The sequence below is a fragment of the Enhydra lutris genome, unplaced genomic scaffold (assembly GCF_002288905.1).
Source record: "Enhydra lutris kenyoni isolate GAN:26980312 unplaced genomic scaffold, ASM228890v2 scaffoldscaffold7, whole genome shotgun sequence".
Taxonomy (NCBI): Eukaryota; Metazoa; Chordata; class Mammalia; order Carnivora; family Mustelidae; genus Enhydra; species Enhydra lutris.
Window position 1 is genome coordinate 5,888,828 of NW_019154091.1, and position 15,415 is coordinate 5,904,242.

Sequence of the window (15,415 nt, forward strand, 5' to 3'; positions counted from 1 at the left end):
ATCGAGCCCCGCATCAGGCTCTCTGCTCAGTGGGGAGCCTGCTTCCTCCTCTCTCTCTCTGCCTGCCTCTCTACTGACTTGTAATCTCTGTCAAATAAATAAATTTAAAAAAAAAAATACTAGCCAATAGGATCCAACTGTACATTAAAAGGGTTATTCACCAGACCAACTGGAATTTATTCCCGGGCTGCAAGAGTGGTCCAACATCTGCAAATCAATCAATGTGATACATTAATCAAAGAAAGGACAAGAGCCATATGATCCTCTCAATAGATGCAAAAAAAGCATTTGACAAAGTACGGCATATTTTCTTGATTAAAACTCTTCACAGTGTAGGGACAAAGGGTACGTACCTCAATATCATAAAAGCCACCTATGAAAAACCCACAGCAAATATCATTCGTAACGGGCAAAAACTGAGAGCTTTCCCCCTAAGGTCAGGAACAGCACAGGGATGCCCACTATCACCACTGCTATTCAACATAGTACTGGAAGTTCTAGCTTCAGCAATCAGACAACAAAAAGAAATAAAAGGCATCCAAGGGAGCCTGGGTAGCTCAGTTGGTTAAGTGACTGCCTTCGGCTCAGGTCATGATTCTGGAATCCCAAGATCGAATCCCACATCAGGCTCCCTGCTCGGTAGGGAGTCTGCTTCTCCCTTTGACCCTCCCCCCTTCTCATGCTCTCTTTCTCATTAAAAAAAAAAAAAAAAAAAGGCATCCGAATTAGCAAAGAAGTCAAACTCTCACTCTTTGCAGATGATAGGATACTTTATGTGGAAAACCCAAAGACTCTACTCCAAAACTGGCAGAACTCATAAAAGAATTCACTTAAGTGTCAGGATATAAAATCAATGAACAGGGGCGCCTGGGTGGCTCAGTGGTTAAGCCTCTGCCTTCCGCTCAGGTCATGATCCCAGGGTCCTGGGATCAAGCCCCGTGTCGGGCTCTCTGCTCGGCAGGGAGCCTGCTTCCACCTCTCTCTCTGCCTGCCTCTCTGCCTGCTTGTGATCTCTCTCTCCCTCTGTCAAATAAATAAATAAAATCTTTAAAAATTCTTTAAAAAAAAAAAAATCAATGAACAGAAATCTGTTCTGTTGCATTTCTATACACCACCAAGACAGAATAAAGAGAAATTAAGGACTCAATCCCATTTACAACTGCACTCAAAACTGTAAGATACCTAGGAATAAATCTAACCAAAGAGACAAAGAATCTGTACTCAGAAGACTACAGAATACTCATAAAGAAACTGAGGAAGACACAAAGAAATGGAAAAATGTTTCATGCTCAAGGATTATAAAAACAAATATTGTGAAAATGTTTATGCTACCAAGAGTGATCTACACATTTAATGCAATCCCTACCAACATACCATCAACTTTTTTCACAGAAATGGAACAAATAATCCTAAAATTTATATGGAACCAGGAAAGACTTGAAAAAGCCAGAGGAATGTTGAAAAAGAAAAGCAAAGCTGGTGGCATCACAATTCCAGACTTCAAGCTCTATTACAAAGCTATAATCATCATGACAGTATGGTACTGGCACAAAAACGGACACTTAGATCAATGGAACAGAATACAGAGCTCATAAATTGACACTCAACTCAATGGTCAACTAATCTTTGACAAAGCAGGAAAGAATGTCCAATGGAAAAAAGTCTCTTCAACAAATGGTGTTGGGAAAATTGGACAGCCACATGCAAAAGAATGAAACTGGACCATTTCCTTACACCACACACAAAAATAGACTCAAAATGGGTGAAAGACCTCAATGTGAGACAGGAATCCATCAAAATCCTTGAGGAGAACATGGGCAGCAACCTCTTCAACTTCAGCCATAGCAACTTCTTCCTAGAAACATTGCCAAAGGCAAGGGAAGCAAGGGCAAAAATGAACTATTGGGACTTCATCAAGATCAAAAGCTTTTGCACAGCAAAGGAAACAGTTAACAAGACCAAAAGACAACTGACAGAATGGGAGAAGATATTTGCAAATGACATATCAGATAAAGGGCTAGTATCCAAAATCTATAAAAAACTTACCAAACTCAACACCCAAAGAACAAATAATCCAATCAAGAAATGAGCAGAAGACATGAACAGACATTTCTGCAAAGAAGACATCCAGATGGCCAACAGACACATGAGAAAGTGCTCCGCATCACCTGGCATCAGGGAAATACAAATCAAAACCACAATGAGACTCCACCTCATATCAATCAGAATGGCTAAAATTAACAGGTCAGGAAATGACAGATGCTGGCGAGGATGTGGAAAAAGGGGAAACCCTCCTACACTGTTGGTGGGAATGCAAGCTGGTGCAGCCACTCTGGAAAACAGTATGGAGATTCCTCAAAAAGCTGGAAATAGAGCTATTCTATGACCCAGCAATCTCACTACTGGGTATATACCCCCAAAGAGACAAATGTAGTGATCTGAAGGGGCATGTGCACCCCAATGTATACAGCAGCAATGTCCACAATAGCCAAACTATGGACAGAGCCTAGATGTCCATCGGCAGATGAATGGATAAAGATGTGGTGTATAGGGACGCCTGGGTGGCTCAGTTGGTTGGGCAGCTGCCTTCGGCTCAGGTCATGATCCCAGCGTCCTGGGATTGAGTCCCACATTGGGCTCCTTGCTCATCAGGGAGCCTGCTTCTCCCTCTGCCTCTGCCTGCCATTCTGTCTGCCTGTGCTTGCTCTCTCTCCCTCTCTCTCTCTGACAAATAAATAAATAAAATCTTTAAAAAAAAATTATAAAAAAAAAAAAAAGATGTGGTGTATATATAAAATGGAATATTATGCGGTCATCAAAAAAATGAAAACTTGCCATTTGCAATGACGTGGAAGCAACTAGAGGCTATTATGCTAAGCAAAATAATTAGAGAAAAATAATTATCATATGATCTTGCTAATATGTGGAATTTAAGAAACAAGGCAGAGGACCATGAGGGAAGAGAGAAAAAATGAAATAGGACAAAACCAGAGAGGAAGACAAGCTATAAGAGACTCTTAAGCTCAAGAAACAGAGGGTTGCTGGAGTGTAGGCGACTGGGAGGGTTGCAGTGACTGGGCTATGGACACTGGGGAAGGTATATGCTATGGTGAGCTCTGTGAATTGTGTAAGACTGCTGAATCACAGACCTGTACCCCTGAAACAAATTATACATTATATGTTAATTTAAAAAAAGAAAGAAACTGGGAGGCCAAGGTTTTGGATGACTCATCCATATAAATATGAATATCTTACTATGAGTGTCGACATGAGAAGAACTTAAATTTATAACTACAAACTTCAATGATCAATGAATGAGAGCAATACCATTAACTGGGAAAGATCAGAGAAATCAATCGCAAAGGACAGACTTTAGCTGGAGAAAGGAGTATTAATGGTCTAGATGAGGCAAGAGAAAAGCAAAGACAACATCTACCCATTTCCTGGTCCTGAAATATGTGAGATGTAAAGGAAAAAAAGTTGCCACACCCTGGAGAACAACTATAAAGATCATGGTAGCCTCTAGGAATTGTCCAATTTCAGATAAGGAAAGGAGATAAATGATGCAAGAACAGACTGATAAGATAGGGGAGTTCCCTGATCACAGAGGAGAAAATCTAGGTAAGACAGAAAAGCTTGGGAATGAGAGGAGGAAACCTAGATCAGAATCGACAATGTACTGAACACAAACTGCATGAGAATCTAAAAAATAACAAATTACCAGAAAACAGAGAACTCCGCAGGAACTAAGGTAAAGATAGTGCTATGAAGCATGGTTTGATTACCACTGAAAGCTTCTAAAAGCTCCATTAGACTTCCTTCTGTGTAAGTCAACATTTATGAAATAGTAAATCCCTGAGGTTTCCCTTAGTGTAATACCTGTGTTGTGTGTGCGCAGAGGTTTGTAAATGCACCAGAAAAAAAGCTTGGAGGGGCGCCTGGGTGGCTCAGTCATTAAGCGTCTGCCTTCGGCTCAGGTCATGATCCCAGGGTTCTGGGATCGAGCCCCACATCAGGCTCCTTGCTCCGTGGGAGGCCTGCTTCTCCCTCTCCCACTCCCCCTGTTTGTGTTTCCTCTCTCGGTGTGTCTCTGTCAGATAAATAAATAAAATCTTAAAAAAAAAAAAAACTTGGAAAAATTTCTCTAAACTGTTAACCATGATTATGTCTGCTGAAGGATTTAGAATTTAGGAAAAACGGAAGAAAGGCAGGTGCAAAGAATTTTTACTTCTTTCTAAATGAAAATACTACATTTTGTATAATTTTTCAAGATTTTATTTTTAAGTAATCTCTACACCCAATGTGGGGCTTGAACTTACAACCCCAAGTTCAGGAGTTGCATGGTCTACAGACTGAGCCTGCAAGGCTCCACTACTTTTGTGATATTTAAAACAAATTTTAAACTACCTGTTGCTCTTAAAGTTTTGGGTTTTTTTAACATGTCTATTCTATTTAAAATTTCTTAAAAATCAGGGCACATGGGTGGCTCAGTTGGTTAAGTGTCCAACTCGTGATCTCAGCTCAGGTCTTGATCTCAGAGTCATGAGTTCCAGCCCTACATTGGGCTCCATGTTGGGCGTGGAGATAGACAGACATATACAGACAGACAGATATCTTGCAAATCATCCCAGAGTTAAAGACAAGGGAAAGAAAGAACCTGATGTACCAAACTAGTAAATTCTTCAGATTTAAATGTATGTACCTATTACCTGGACCAAAGGTCTTTCTCTTCTAAAAACAAATACCATATGATTTCACTTAAATGTAGAATATAAAAAACATATAAGCCAAAAAAAAAAAAAAGGCAGAAACAGACTCATAAATACAGAGAACAAACTGATGGTTGCTAGAATGGGGGGAATGGGGGGGAAGGGGCAAAATGGGCAATGGGGAGTGGGAAGTACAGACTTCTGGTTATGGAATGAGTAAGTCCAGGAGATGAAAGGTACAACATAGGGAATATAGAAAATGGTATTATAATTGTACTGTATGGTAACAGATGCTAGCTATAGTTGTGGTGTGTACAGCATAACACAGTAGAGTTCTCAAATCACTTTGTTGTATACCTGAAACTAATGTAACATTGTGTGTCAACTATAAGTCAACTAAAAACAAAATTTAAAAAAAAAAAACTATTTTTCTCCTAAATTTAAAACTAAAAAATTAGGGCATTAGAAACCTATGCAAGGGGTGCCTGGCTGGCTTCGTCAGTAGAGCATGTGACTCTTGATCTCAGGGTCATGAGTTCAAGCCCCACTTTGGGTTTACTTTGGGTTTGGTTTTTAAAGAGTTTACTTTAAAAAAAAGGGGGGGGGCACCTGGGTGGCTCAGTGGATTAAAGCCTCTGCCTTCGGCTCAGGTCATGATCCCAGGGTCCTGGGATCAAACCCCCCATCGGGTTCTCTGCTCAGCGGGGAGCCTGCTTCCCCCTCTCTCTCTGCCTGCCTCTCTGCCTACTTGTGATCTCTGTCAGATAAATAAATAAAATCTTTTTTAAAAAAAAAAGGAAGAAAAGAAAACTATGCAAGAAAAATAAAACACTGCTAGCTTTACAAAGAAAGACCAAATGACCCACTGATTTGCAAATCTCCTACTGTCACAATATGATAGTTAAATGCTTAAGTATTAATTCCACATTTCAGAAAGAATGTAAACATCTTGACTATGGGCACAAGAGGGAGCAATTTAGCCTTGAATGAGGCTTATACCTGTAATTCATTCAAAGAAACTTATTCACAGAAAAACTGGCTTTAATCAGAGAAAAATTAACCCCATCTCAATTTCACATGTGACTTTTCCTAGTAGTAATTAAAAATCTAACAGCATCTAGGGCACCTGGGTGGCTAAGTCACTTAAGTGTCTGCCTTTGGCTCAGGTCATGATCCCAGGGTCCTGGGATCGGGCCCCACATCTCTTTAAAAAAAAAAAAAAAAAAAAAAAAAAGCAAAGTATCTACTCTTGAACTAGTAGATACATTAAAGCAGACTCCAAAAACATTAATGAACTAAATGTGAATGGTAAGGACTACTTAAGCAAAGTTCAAGATGCACAAATTAGAAGACACAAAAATTTGTTAATTTAACTATATCGGAATTAAAACTTGTTAAAGACATTCAGGATAAAGTTAATACAGATAAATAAAAGTATTTATATAGCCTAAAACCAACAAGGCCTAATATCTAGAATATAAAAGAAACTCCAAGAAAGCAATGAAAAAAAGATAGAAATCTCAATGGAAAAACAGACAAATGATACAAACAAAACTTATTAAAAAAGGAAACTCAAAAAGCTAAAAAGCTTATGAAGAAATAGTCAAACTCAAGTTAACAGAGAAATGCAAATTTTTTGGCCTGGCAAAAATTATAAAGCTAGATGATACCTAGTGTCAATAAGGAAATGAGGACATAGGAGGCCTCATACTCTACTGGTGGGAATGTACAGGCTGGAGAGCAATCAAATTTGATATTAGCATTTCCTACAATTTAGTGATTCTGCTCCTAGATACATAAACTCAAAAAATTCTCACTTCTGTAAAAGTTCAACCCCGCTTTGCTAGGACAGCAAAGAGCTGGAGACAATCTATGTACCTATTAGCTAGGGGAATGAATAATAAAACGTGCTGGATGCATCCCACATAAGGCAGCAATCAGGTGTAACAAGTAAGATATACAGCCAGGAAGGATAAATCTTAAAAAGAGCATCAAGAGAGACAGGAAATAGAATAAAATAATTAACACTATAACATTTACGCATATTTATAGTATCTGCCTACAAACAACAAACATTTTACAAGAAAACATATAATACACATGCACTTACAAAGAACATACATTAAATATACTGGAAGGGGGTGCCTGTGTGCCTCAGTTGGTTAAGCATCTGCCTTCACCTTGGGTCATGATCCCAGGGTCCTGGAACCAAGTCCTGCATTGGGCTCCCTAGTCAGCGGAGAGCCTGTTTCTCCCTCTCCCTCTGCTGCTCCCCTTGCTTGTGCTCTCTCTATCAAATAAATAAATAAAATCTTTAAAAATAAATTAAAAAACAAAAAATTGGAAGGAGCAACTATGGGGAGGTGTGATATTGTGATCATTATATTTGGTCATTTCTGTTCTTGGCACACAGATATAAAACCCTTATAATTTCTTAAATAAGAGCCATAGGGGCACCTTTTATATTTAGTTTTGTTCCCAGTTCCTGAAGTAGTTCTGGAGCTATAAAAGTGAAACTATTCATGTAACAAGCCCCTTCCAACCACATCTGAGCTTGTTAATGAAGTTATTTTTGGAAAGACTTGTTATAAGCTAAGGATGGGGACCATTGCCAGGTTGGAACTTTTAGCACCACACCCCAGATCTCTCAGACCTCTGCAGAGGGAAGAGAGGATAGAGACTGAACTCAATCACCAATCAGTTGTGTCTTTGTAATGAAGCCTCCCAAAACCAGGAAACAGAGAGCCTCCGGACCGAAAGTGAGGAGAGAATGGTACACTAGAGAAGGCATGGAAGCTCTGCACCCTTTCCCATTTACTTTGCTTTCTGCATCTCTTCCATCTGGCTGTTCCTGAGGTATAGCCTTTTATAATAAACCAGTAATGTCATAAGTGAAATGCTTTCCTGAGAAAGCTGCTCTAGCAAATCAATCAAATCCAAGGAAAGGGAATCTCCAATCTATAGCCATTTGGTCAGATGCACATGTAACAACCTGAACTTGCTTGGGCACCTGGGTGGATTAAGCCTCTGCCTTCAGCTCAGGTCATGATCTCAGGGTCCTGGGATTGAGCCCCGCATCGGGCTCTCTGCGCAGCGGGGAGCCTGCTTCTCCCCCCCCTGCCTGCCTCTCTGCCTACCTGTGATCTCTCTCTCTCTCCCCGTCAAATAAATTAATTAATTAATTTTTTTAAAAAACCAACCTGGACTTGTGATTGGTTATCTGAAGGGGAGGGGGGGCAGGAAGGCCCTTAACCTGTGGGCACTGTCACTATCTCCTTGCACATAGTGTCAGAATTGAATTAAATTATAGGACACCCAGCCAGTCTTGAAGTTATTGGATGTGTGGAAAACCTACACATCTACTATCAGAAATGAAGTAGTGCTGCAGTTGTGTAGAGCAGACACAATGGAAAAGTGAGTTTTTCCTTAGAAGAAGGAAAGGAAAATGAGGATGGGAAGTTTTTAAAAGGAAATAAACACAGGAAGAAGCTAAGGATTATACAGACCCAATACTATACTGGGTGTGAACTAAGGAATGATTAACTCAATGCTCCATACATAAGATCTCACAGAAGTATATGAGAGATATTAAGTGCACTATGTACTGGACAACTGCTAGTATCTCTGATATCTTCTCAAAACAAAGTGGTTAAAAATCTATTCTGAGGGGCGCCTGAGTGGCTCAGTGGGTTAAGCCTCTGCCTTCAGCTCAGGTCATGGTCTCAAGGTCCTGGGATCAAGCCCCACATCAGGCTCTCTGCTTGGCAGAGAGACTGCTTCCCCCTCTCTCTCTGCCTGCCTCTCTGCCTACTTGTGATCTCTCTCTGTCAAATAAATAAAAACTATTCTGAGACCACAATTAATATAATATGACTCCTGGGGAATTATTCCATAAGTTGTTGGTCATTTTAACCCCCAAAACTGAAAACTCATCCCAATAATCTAAAGTTATTTAAACTGATTGAGGGGCACACTTTTAATCTTTAAATTAGTATGCTACAATTTTTAAAAGGAAATTCATAATACTAAAAGGAAAATCCATTTTTTCACACTAAAAGAACTTAATCCAGTCTTTATCCTGAAACACCCTTGGTGATCAACTTTGCAATAGAATAAATGAGTGAGTGAGTGAATGAGTAAGTATTCAAATAAATCCTTAGCCCTAAGACTTGCATGACTTGCACAAAATCTAATGACAAAGGGGAAAAAACAAGGAATTGGGCATATTTCTGACCAAAGTATGATCAACAGCGCTAAGGGCTGTGAAGTACAAACTAAAGCCCAGGTGAGTACGACAGATGTGCCCTAACCTCCATCCTTCTAAACCTCTTAGAGGCTTATGATTTATTCCAACATTTTGTCATCTCATCATAAACTCTCTTAACTGCCTGTTCTATATTGTAAAGAAAAAAGTTATTAACAACTAGAAGTCAGGACCAATCTTTAAATACCCCTTGAAGTCACTAATGAATAGAAGCAACCAAAGACTGAGGGAGGCATGTAACTATTCCCAGTGAATACCCTGGGAACCCAACAGATTCACTAAGGTCAGCAGTACACCTGCCAGATGTCCTAAATGCTCTTCTGCACAGTATGCCCTTCTCTATTCCAGTAACTACCCAATACCTTCCCACCTTCCCTACTCTCCCATCCCTACCTAGTCCACCTGGCAAACTTCTATCTTTCCTCCAAACTCCAGTTAAAATGTCATGTCATTCAGGAAGCCTGTCCTGTCCATCCTCTTCCCCATGAGAGAGAATTTTTTTTCCTTCCTTTGCCATAATTGTACCACATACTTGTTTCTACTGTTCAATTTATCACATATAATTTGTTTACATATTTGTCTCTCCTTTTTTTTTTTAAATGAAGCATGCCCTTTCCAGGGAGTTTTTTGTTGTTTTACTTTTTTTTAAATTTTATTTATTTGTCAGAGAGAGAGAGAGAACAAGCACAAGCAGAGGTAGGAGCAGAGGGAAAAGCAGGCTCCATGCTGAGCAAGAGCCTGCTATGAGACTCGATCCCAGGATCCTAGGATTATGACCTGAGCTAAAGGCAGATGCTTAACTGACTGAGTCACCCAGGTGCCACCTGTATCCCCTACTTGACTGTGAACAAATTTCTTAGATGCACAGACTGGGCCTTCTTTTTCTGCCTAGCTCCACAATAGTCTCTCAAACATTTACTGAATACATGAATACCTGAAGCAGAAAAAGAGTCATTAGATGTCGAATGAATCTATAAGCCTATCAGCTGGAGCACCTGGCTGGCTCAATCTGTAGAGCATGGGACTCTTGATCTTGGGGTTGTCAGTTTGAGCCCTATACTGAGTGTAGAGATTACTTAATAAATAAATAAACAAATGCCTATCCTCAAAAACCCGTCGGTTGCTATAGTCAACCCCTATTTTCTTCTTTTTCTTGGGGATTACACATAAGATAGACAAGTTACTAAAGATTTTTATTTTTAAAGATAAGCAACTGAAAAAACTAATTACAGAAATGGAATTAATATTTTAATACAAGATGCCAAATACATGGGAGAATCACTCACTAGGAGAATCATTAATGGAACTGGGTTTCCAAAAACCTTTCTCTACAGCACTCAACTAACTGGAGAGTGTTAAGTCCAGTGCTTCCTAAAAGGAAGGAATATAAGCTAGATAACCTTTGAAGATCCTTTTTCAACTCTACAATACCCTCCAATTACTAAGATACAAGGGAACTAGCTTCAACCCAGTGATAATAAGTACCATCTGATAATATATGAATTTATTAGCCTGGTTAGCCAAGCCTCCTTGTGACAGGTACAAAATAAATTCCAAATTTAATCATGCCTGGGGTAGGCAGATTAACAGCCCCTGGAAGATGTTCACATCCTAATTCACAGAACTTGTAATTATGTCACCTTACATGACAAAAAGGACTTTGCAGATGCAATTAAATTAAGGATTTGGGGATGAGATTATTCTGGATCATCCAAGGGATCCTAGAAGAGAGAGGCAAAAGGTGAGAGTCAGAGAAAGAGATTTGATGACAAAAGCAAAGATCAGAAAGAGAGAAAAAGATCTGAAGACACTATTATGTACCACCAGCTTGAAAATGGAAGAAGGAACCATAAGTCCAGGAATGCAGGCACCTCTAGAAGCTGGAGAACACTAGGAAAAGGATTTTCCCTAGAGCCTCCAAAAGAACTCAGCCCTGCTGACACCCTGACTTTAGCCCAGTAAGAACTACTTCAGACTTCTGACTTTCAGAACTGTCCAGTAATAAATTCATGTTGTTTTATGCCTCTAAATTTTTGGCAATTTATTACAGCAGCAATAGGAAACTAGTATCATGCCTAAAGAATATCTCTTTAGACACCAACACATGGTAATCAAACTTACCATCTAAGAAAAAATGATCTCGAACAGATTCTGCAGCTAAAACAGATTTCCCACAACCTGCCATTCCATATATGACAACCCATCCTGGTTCACCATTCAGTTTGAGCAGGTTCTGCTGAATTGCATTCACCAGCTTCTTCCTGGTAACAAAAACAACCGGCCTCTGTGGCACTCCACCTTCACACAGGACTGTCTTTACTGAAATCCAAAACAAAACAAGTATGAACAAATAGAACTCTGAAATGGTTACTCAAGTTATACCATAAAACCAAAAGAAAGCAAGGTTGAGCCTTTACCCTCAAAACTCCCAAGAGAAGAAAACGTGGCTAGCATACTAACCTTAACATTCTTATTTAGCAGAACAAAAACATATATTTTTCAAGATGACTGACAATGCAAAGCTCCATCTATATCTGCCCTTACACAACCTATTCCTCTCTGACTCTCCAATCTCTTTTTCTCATATTGAAGACTAGAAGGGACAGTGTAAAGGAAATGTGGAATTTCTTTCAAGAACACAGATTTCTAAAGATTCTTATTCTTTCCTATGCATGAACTCAATACACACAGAATTGGAGAAGAGCTTAAAGGCCTAAAAACTGTCTTTTTAGTATCTAAAAATGCCCAGTAGACAGCTCACTGGGCCAGAAGAAAAATGTGCGAGTTAACATAGGTGCAAATAAAATCCTGAATTGGAAAACAGAACTATAATTTTCTTCACATGCATTTTCAGTGAACTAATCATAATGTGTCTCTTCAACAGACTTCATTTACAGTAAGACAAACCACAGCAATGTAGCCACTGTGATAGTAAGGTAATAGAAGATATCACGGATACAAACCATATGAAGTTATTCCACCAACTGAATCTTTGCCACCACTGGAAGAAGAGATGACAGGAATGCCACTTTGGAGAAGGGCAGCAAGATCTTTATACCCTTCATGTATTAGAGCATTGTAGAATGATATGTAGGAATAATTATCTTTTTTAAGTATCATTTTAATTAACAGAGCTGCTCGCTGCTGTTGAGTGGGCTAAAAAAATAAATAAATAAGTAGTTTAGCATACTACAAAGAATATGTTGGTAACATAAACTAGTGGAGAACAGTGCAAGTTCTGAAATAAATGTAAGAAAATATTTTAAACTCAAATAATTATATCATACATTTTTAAATAAAAATTAGAAAGAAAAAAATTTTATAGCACAGACTTCCACAGAGGGCTTTACCTCATTTTTTACTTTTTCCTCCTCCAATACTGTTAAAACTCCATCATTAATCATACGATCCATGATGTAGGACGTTTTGATGTCCTTTTCCAGGGCTTCTCTATGTTGAAGCAAACAGTTTCGAGCTTTTGCGTCCATCCTCCCTCAAATTTTTTGCTGACCTGTCAACCATGAGCTATGGGCAAAACATCACAATATTTGTCAGGGCAATAAAGATATGAAAAGATGTGTAACCTCACTGGTAATCAAGAGATAAAGAAAATAAGACCTTTTTGCAAAGATTTTTAGAAACGGATAAAACCCCAGGCTTTCAAAGGTGTGAGAAAATGAGTATTCATGTGCCCTGCTTGAAAAGAGTACAAAATGGATGCAACTTTTCTGGAAAGCAATATGATAAGATATAAAACCATTTCAAGTGAGTATTCTCTCTAACCCAGAAATCCCACTTCTAGAAATTTACCTCAACGAGACATTCACATATGTATGCAAAAATATCCACAGAAAGAGTTAACAGGGGTCCCTCGGTGGCTCAGTCAGTACGGCATGTGACTCTTGATCTTGGAGTGTAAGTTCAAACCCCACACTGGGCCTGGAGCCTACTTTAACAAACAAACAAAAAAAAAGAGTTAACAGAGAATGTTTAGGTGAGGGGAAAAAAAGATGAAAACAAAACAAAAATTAAAAAAAACAAACAAACATGAAAACAACCTAAATGCCCACCTTTCTGAATATAGATTAAAAAAATTAGAGTATGTATATAAAATAGAGTATTATACAGCCATTTAAAATAAGACCCTTCTCCATGTACTGACATGGAAAGATGTTCACTACACACTGCTAATTAAAAAAAATCAGAAATATGATTCCATATACAGGACAAAATATGTATTAGTATCATATAAATACATAGGGAGATGTTAGGAAGTCTACTCAACATAATATACTTGAGGTTACTTCTAAGTAGCAAGATTTGGGGGTTCCTATACAGTTTCTATAGTCTTAATTTTTTTCAATATACATTTCATTTTTATAATATTTTTTTTAAGATTTTATTTACTTGAGAGAGAGCATGAGGGGAGAGGGTCAGAAGGAGGAGCAGCAGACTCCCCACTGAGCAGGGAGCCTGATGCAGGACTCGATCCCAGGACTCCAGGACTATGACCCAAGCCAAGGCAGTTGCCCAATCAACAGGGCCACCCAGGTGCCCACTTTTTTTTATAATTTGTAAATTGCTCTTATGTCTTAAAATGCACAACCTTCTTTAGGTAACTAAAAACACTTCTATATCTTCTTTTTAAGATTTTTATAAATAACAATCATACTGAAATCCTAATGTTTAGAAACTTGTCTTTATCCAATATAAGACTAAACAGAACATTGTTCTCACTCAAGGTGAGTGTCAGCTCTAGGTCTTCATCTGTAAACACATCTCTCACATGCTTACTCCATTAATGTTTCAGCTGAGCTGCTAAGTATGAAAAAGCAGCAGAAAATACTCACTGATGTCATTCCTCAGATTAAGAGGATACAAAGAGAGGCACCTGGGGGCTCAGAGTCAGCTGAGCGTCTGACTTTTCTTTTTTTTTTTTTTAAGATTTTATTTATTTATTTGACAGAGAGAGAGATCACAAGTAGGCAGAGAGGCAGGCAGAGAGAGAGGGGGAAGCAGGCTCCGCGCTGAGCAGAGAGCCCGATGTGGGGCTCTATCCCAGGACCATGACATCATGACCTGAGCTGAGGCAGAGCTTAACCTACTGAGCCACCCAGGCACCCCTGAGCATATGACTCTTGATTTTGACTCAGGTCATGATCTCAGGGTCATTAGATTGATGGAGCCCTGCATCAGGCGCCATGCTGAGCATGGAACCTGTATAAGATTCTCTCTCTCTCCTTTGGGGCACCTGGGCAACGAAGTCCATTAAGTAACCACCTCAGGTCCTGAGATGTGAGATCCAGTCCCAGGTCTGGCTCCACACTTGGGGAGTTTGTTTCTTAAGTTTCCCTCTCCTTCAGTTCTTCCCCCGACATGAAGTATTTATCCTTCTCTCTCGTTCTGTCTCAAATAAATAAATAAATCTTAAAAAAAAAAAAAAAAAGAGTTCTCCCTCTCCCTCTGCCTCCCTCCCACCCCTGATGCTCTTTAAAAAATAAATTAAAAAAAAATAAAAATATTCTTTACAGCATAATACTCTAAGAAGTTTCTACCAGTTTTATTTCAAATACAATGCAAATTTTTCCATGGGTATAAAACCCAATCCGAATATTTGCAGGTTTTTAAAAACATTAACAGAACACTACCCAATGTAGTCAGTGTCTAAACGTGTTCAGTAATTTATTCATTCAATAAACATTTGAGCCCCTCCTCTGTGCCAGGCCCTGAAGTCTACAGAGAAGATTAAATCATACCCCTGAAGGAATTCATAATCTAGTGGGAGAGAAAAATTTGAAGAGATAATTAGAATGTGATGTCCTAAGTGCAAAAATATAGATAAGCACAAATAATTTAGAGTGTACAAAAGAAGAGGGATAATCATTAAGTATCAACAATGACTATATACTTGTGGCACTTGCAAATATGGGAAAATATAGCACTTGTCTATACTTGTCAAGGTTCACCAAATGCCCAATACTAGCATGAAACTGAAGGATAAAAGAAAAAGTTATGATCAGAATCAAGGCTACGGTATTTTTCAAACGTTACTAACGTTTTATGACCTCAACTGAAACAAAACATTCCTTAATCATTAGTTAATTTTTTAGGGTGTATCAAACTGCTAAACAGACACCTCTGACAACCTGAAACTAATTTCCAACTTTCCCCAGCCCTATTAAAACTAAGTATGTACGTTTTAAATACGTTTTTAAACTCTGAACAAATCCTAATATTACGAACAAATTCTCAGCGTCCCACCTCCTGTAACCACATCAAAATATAAACTCAAACTCTTCAAAGATGTGATATAGAGAGTAAAGAGAATTTCATCCAGGAAAACCGTAACAGTTGGCCGCTTCCTCTTTCTGCAGTTTCTCTTCCTGGTACAGGAGCAGTATGGTTATCAACTATTCCCTGTCCCAGAATTCTGAATCCCTGA

General features: G+C 38.8%; 1 protein-coding gene across 2 annotated transcripts in view; it reads right to left on the reverse strand.

The window, feature by feature from the left end:
- Positions 1-12,877, reverse strand: part of LOC111142091 (apoptotic peptidase activating factor 1) — a 92,910-nt gene extending 80,033 nt beyond the window's left edge. For both annotated transcript variants that reach the window (XM_022495043.1, XM_022495042.1), the window contains exons 1-4: positions 12,784-12,877; positions 12,324-12,498; positions 11,937-12,129; positions 11,095-11,292 (exon numbers count right to left, since the gene is read on the reverse strand). In XM_022495043.1, the coding sequence (XP_022350751.1) occupies positions 11,095-11,292; positions 11,937-12,129; positions 12,324-12,461 (529 nt within the window). In that variant the 5' untranslated portion in view covers positions 12,462-12,498; positions 12,784-12,877. The remainder of the gene's footprint in view (positions 1-11,094; positions 11,293-11,936; positions 12,130-12,323; positions 12,499-12,783) is intronic.
- Positions 12,878-15,415: the final 2,538 nt, after the last annotated feature.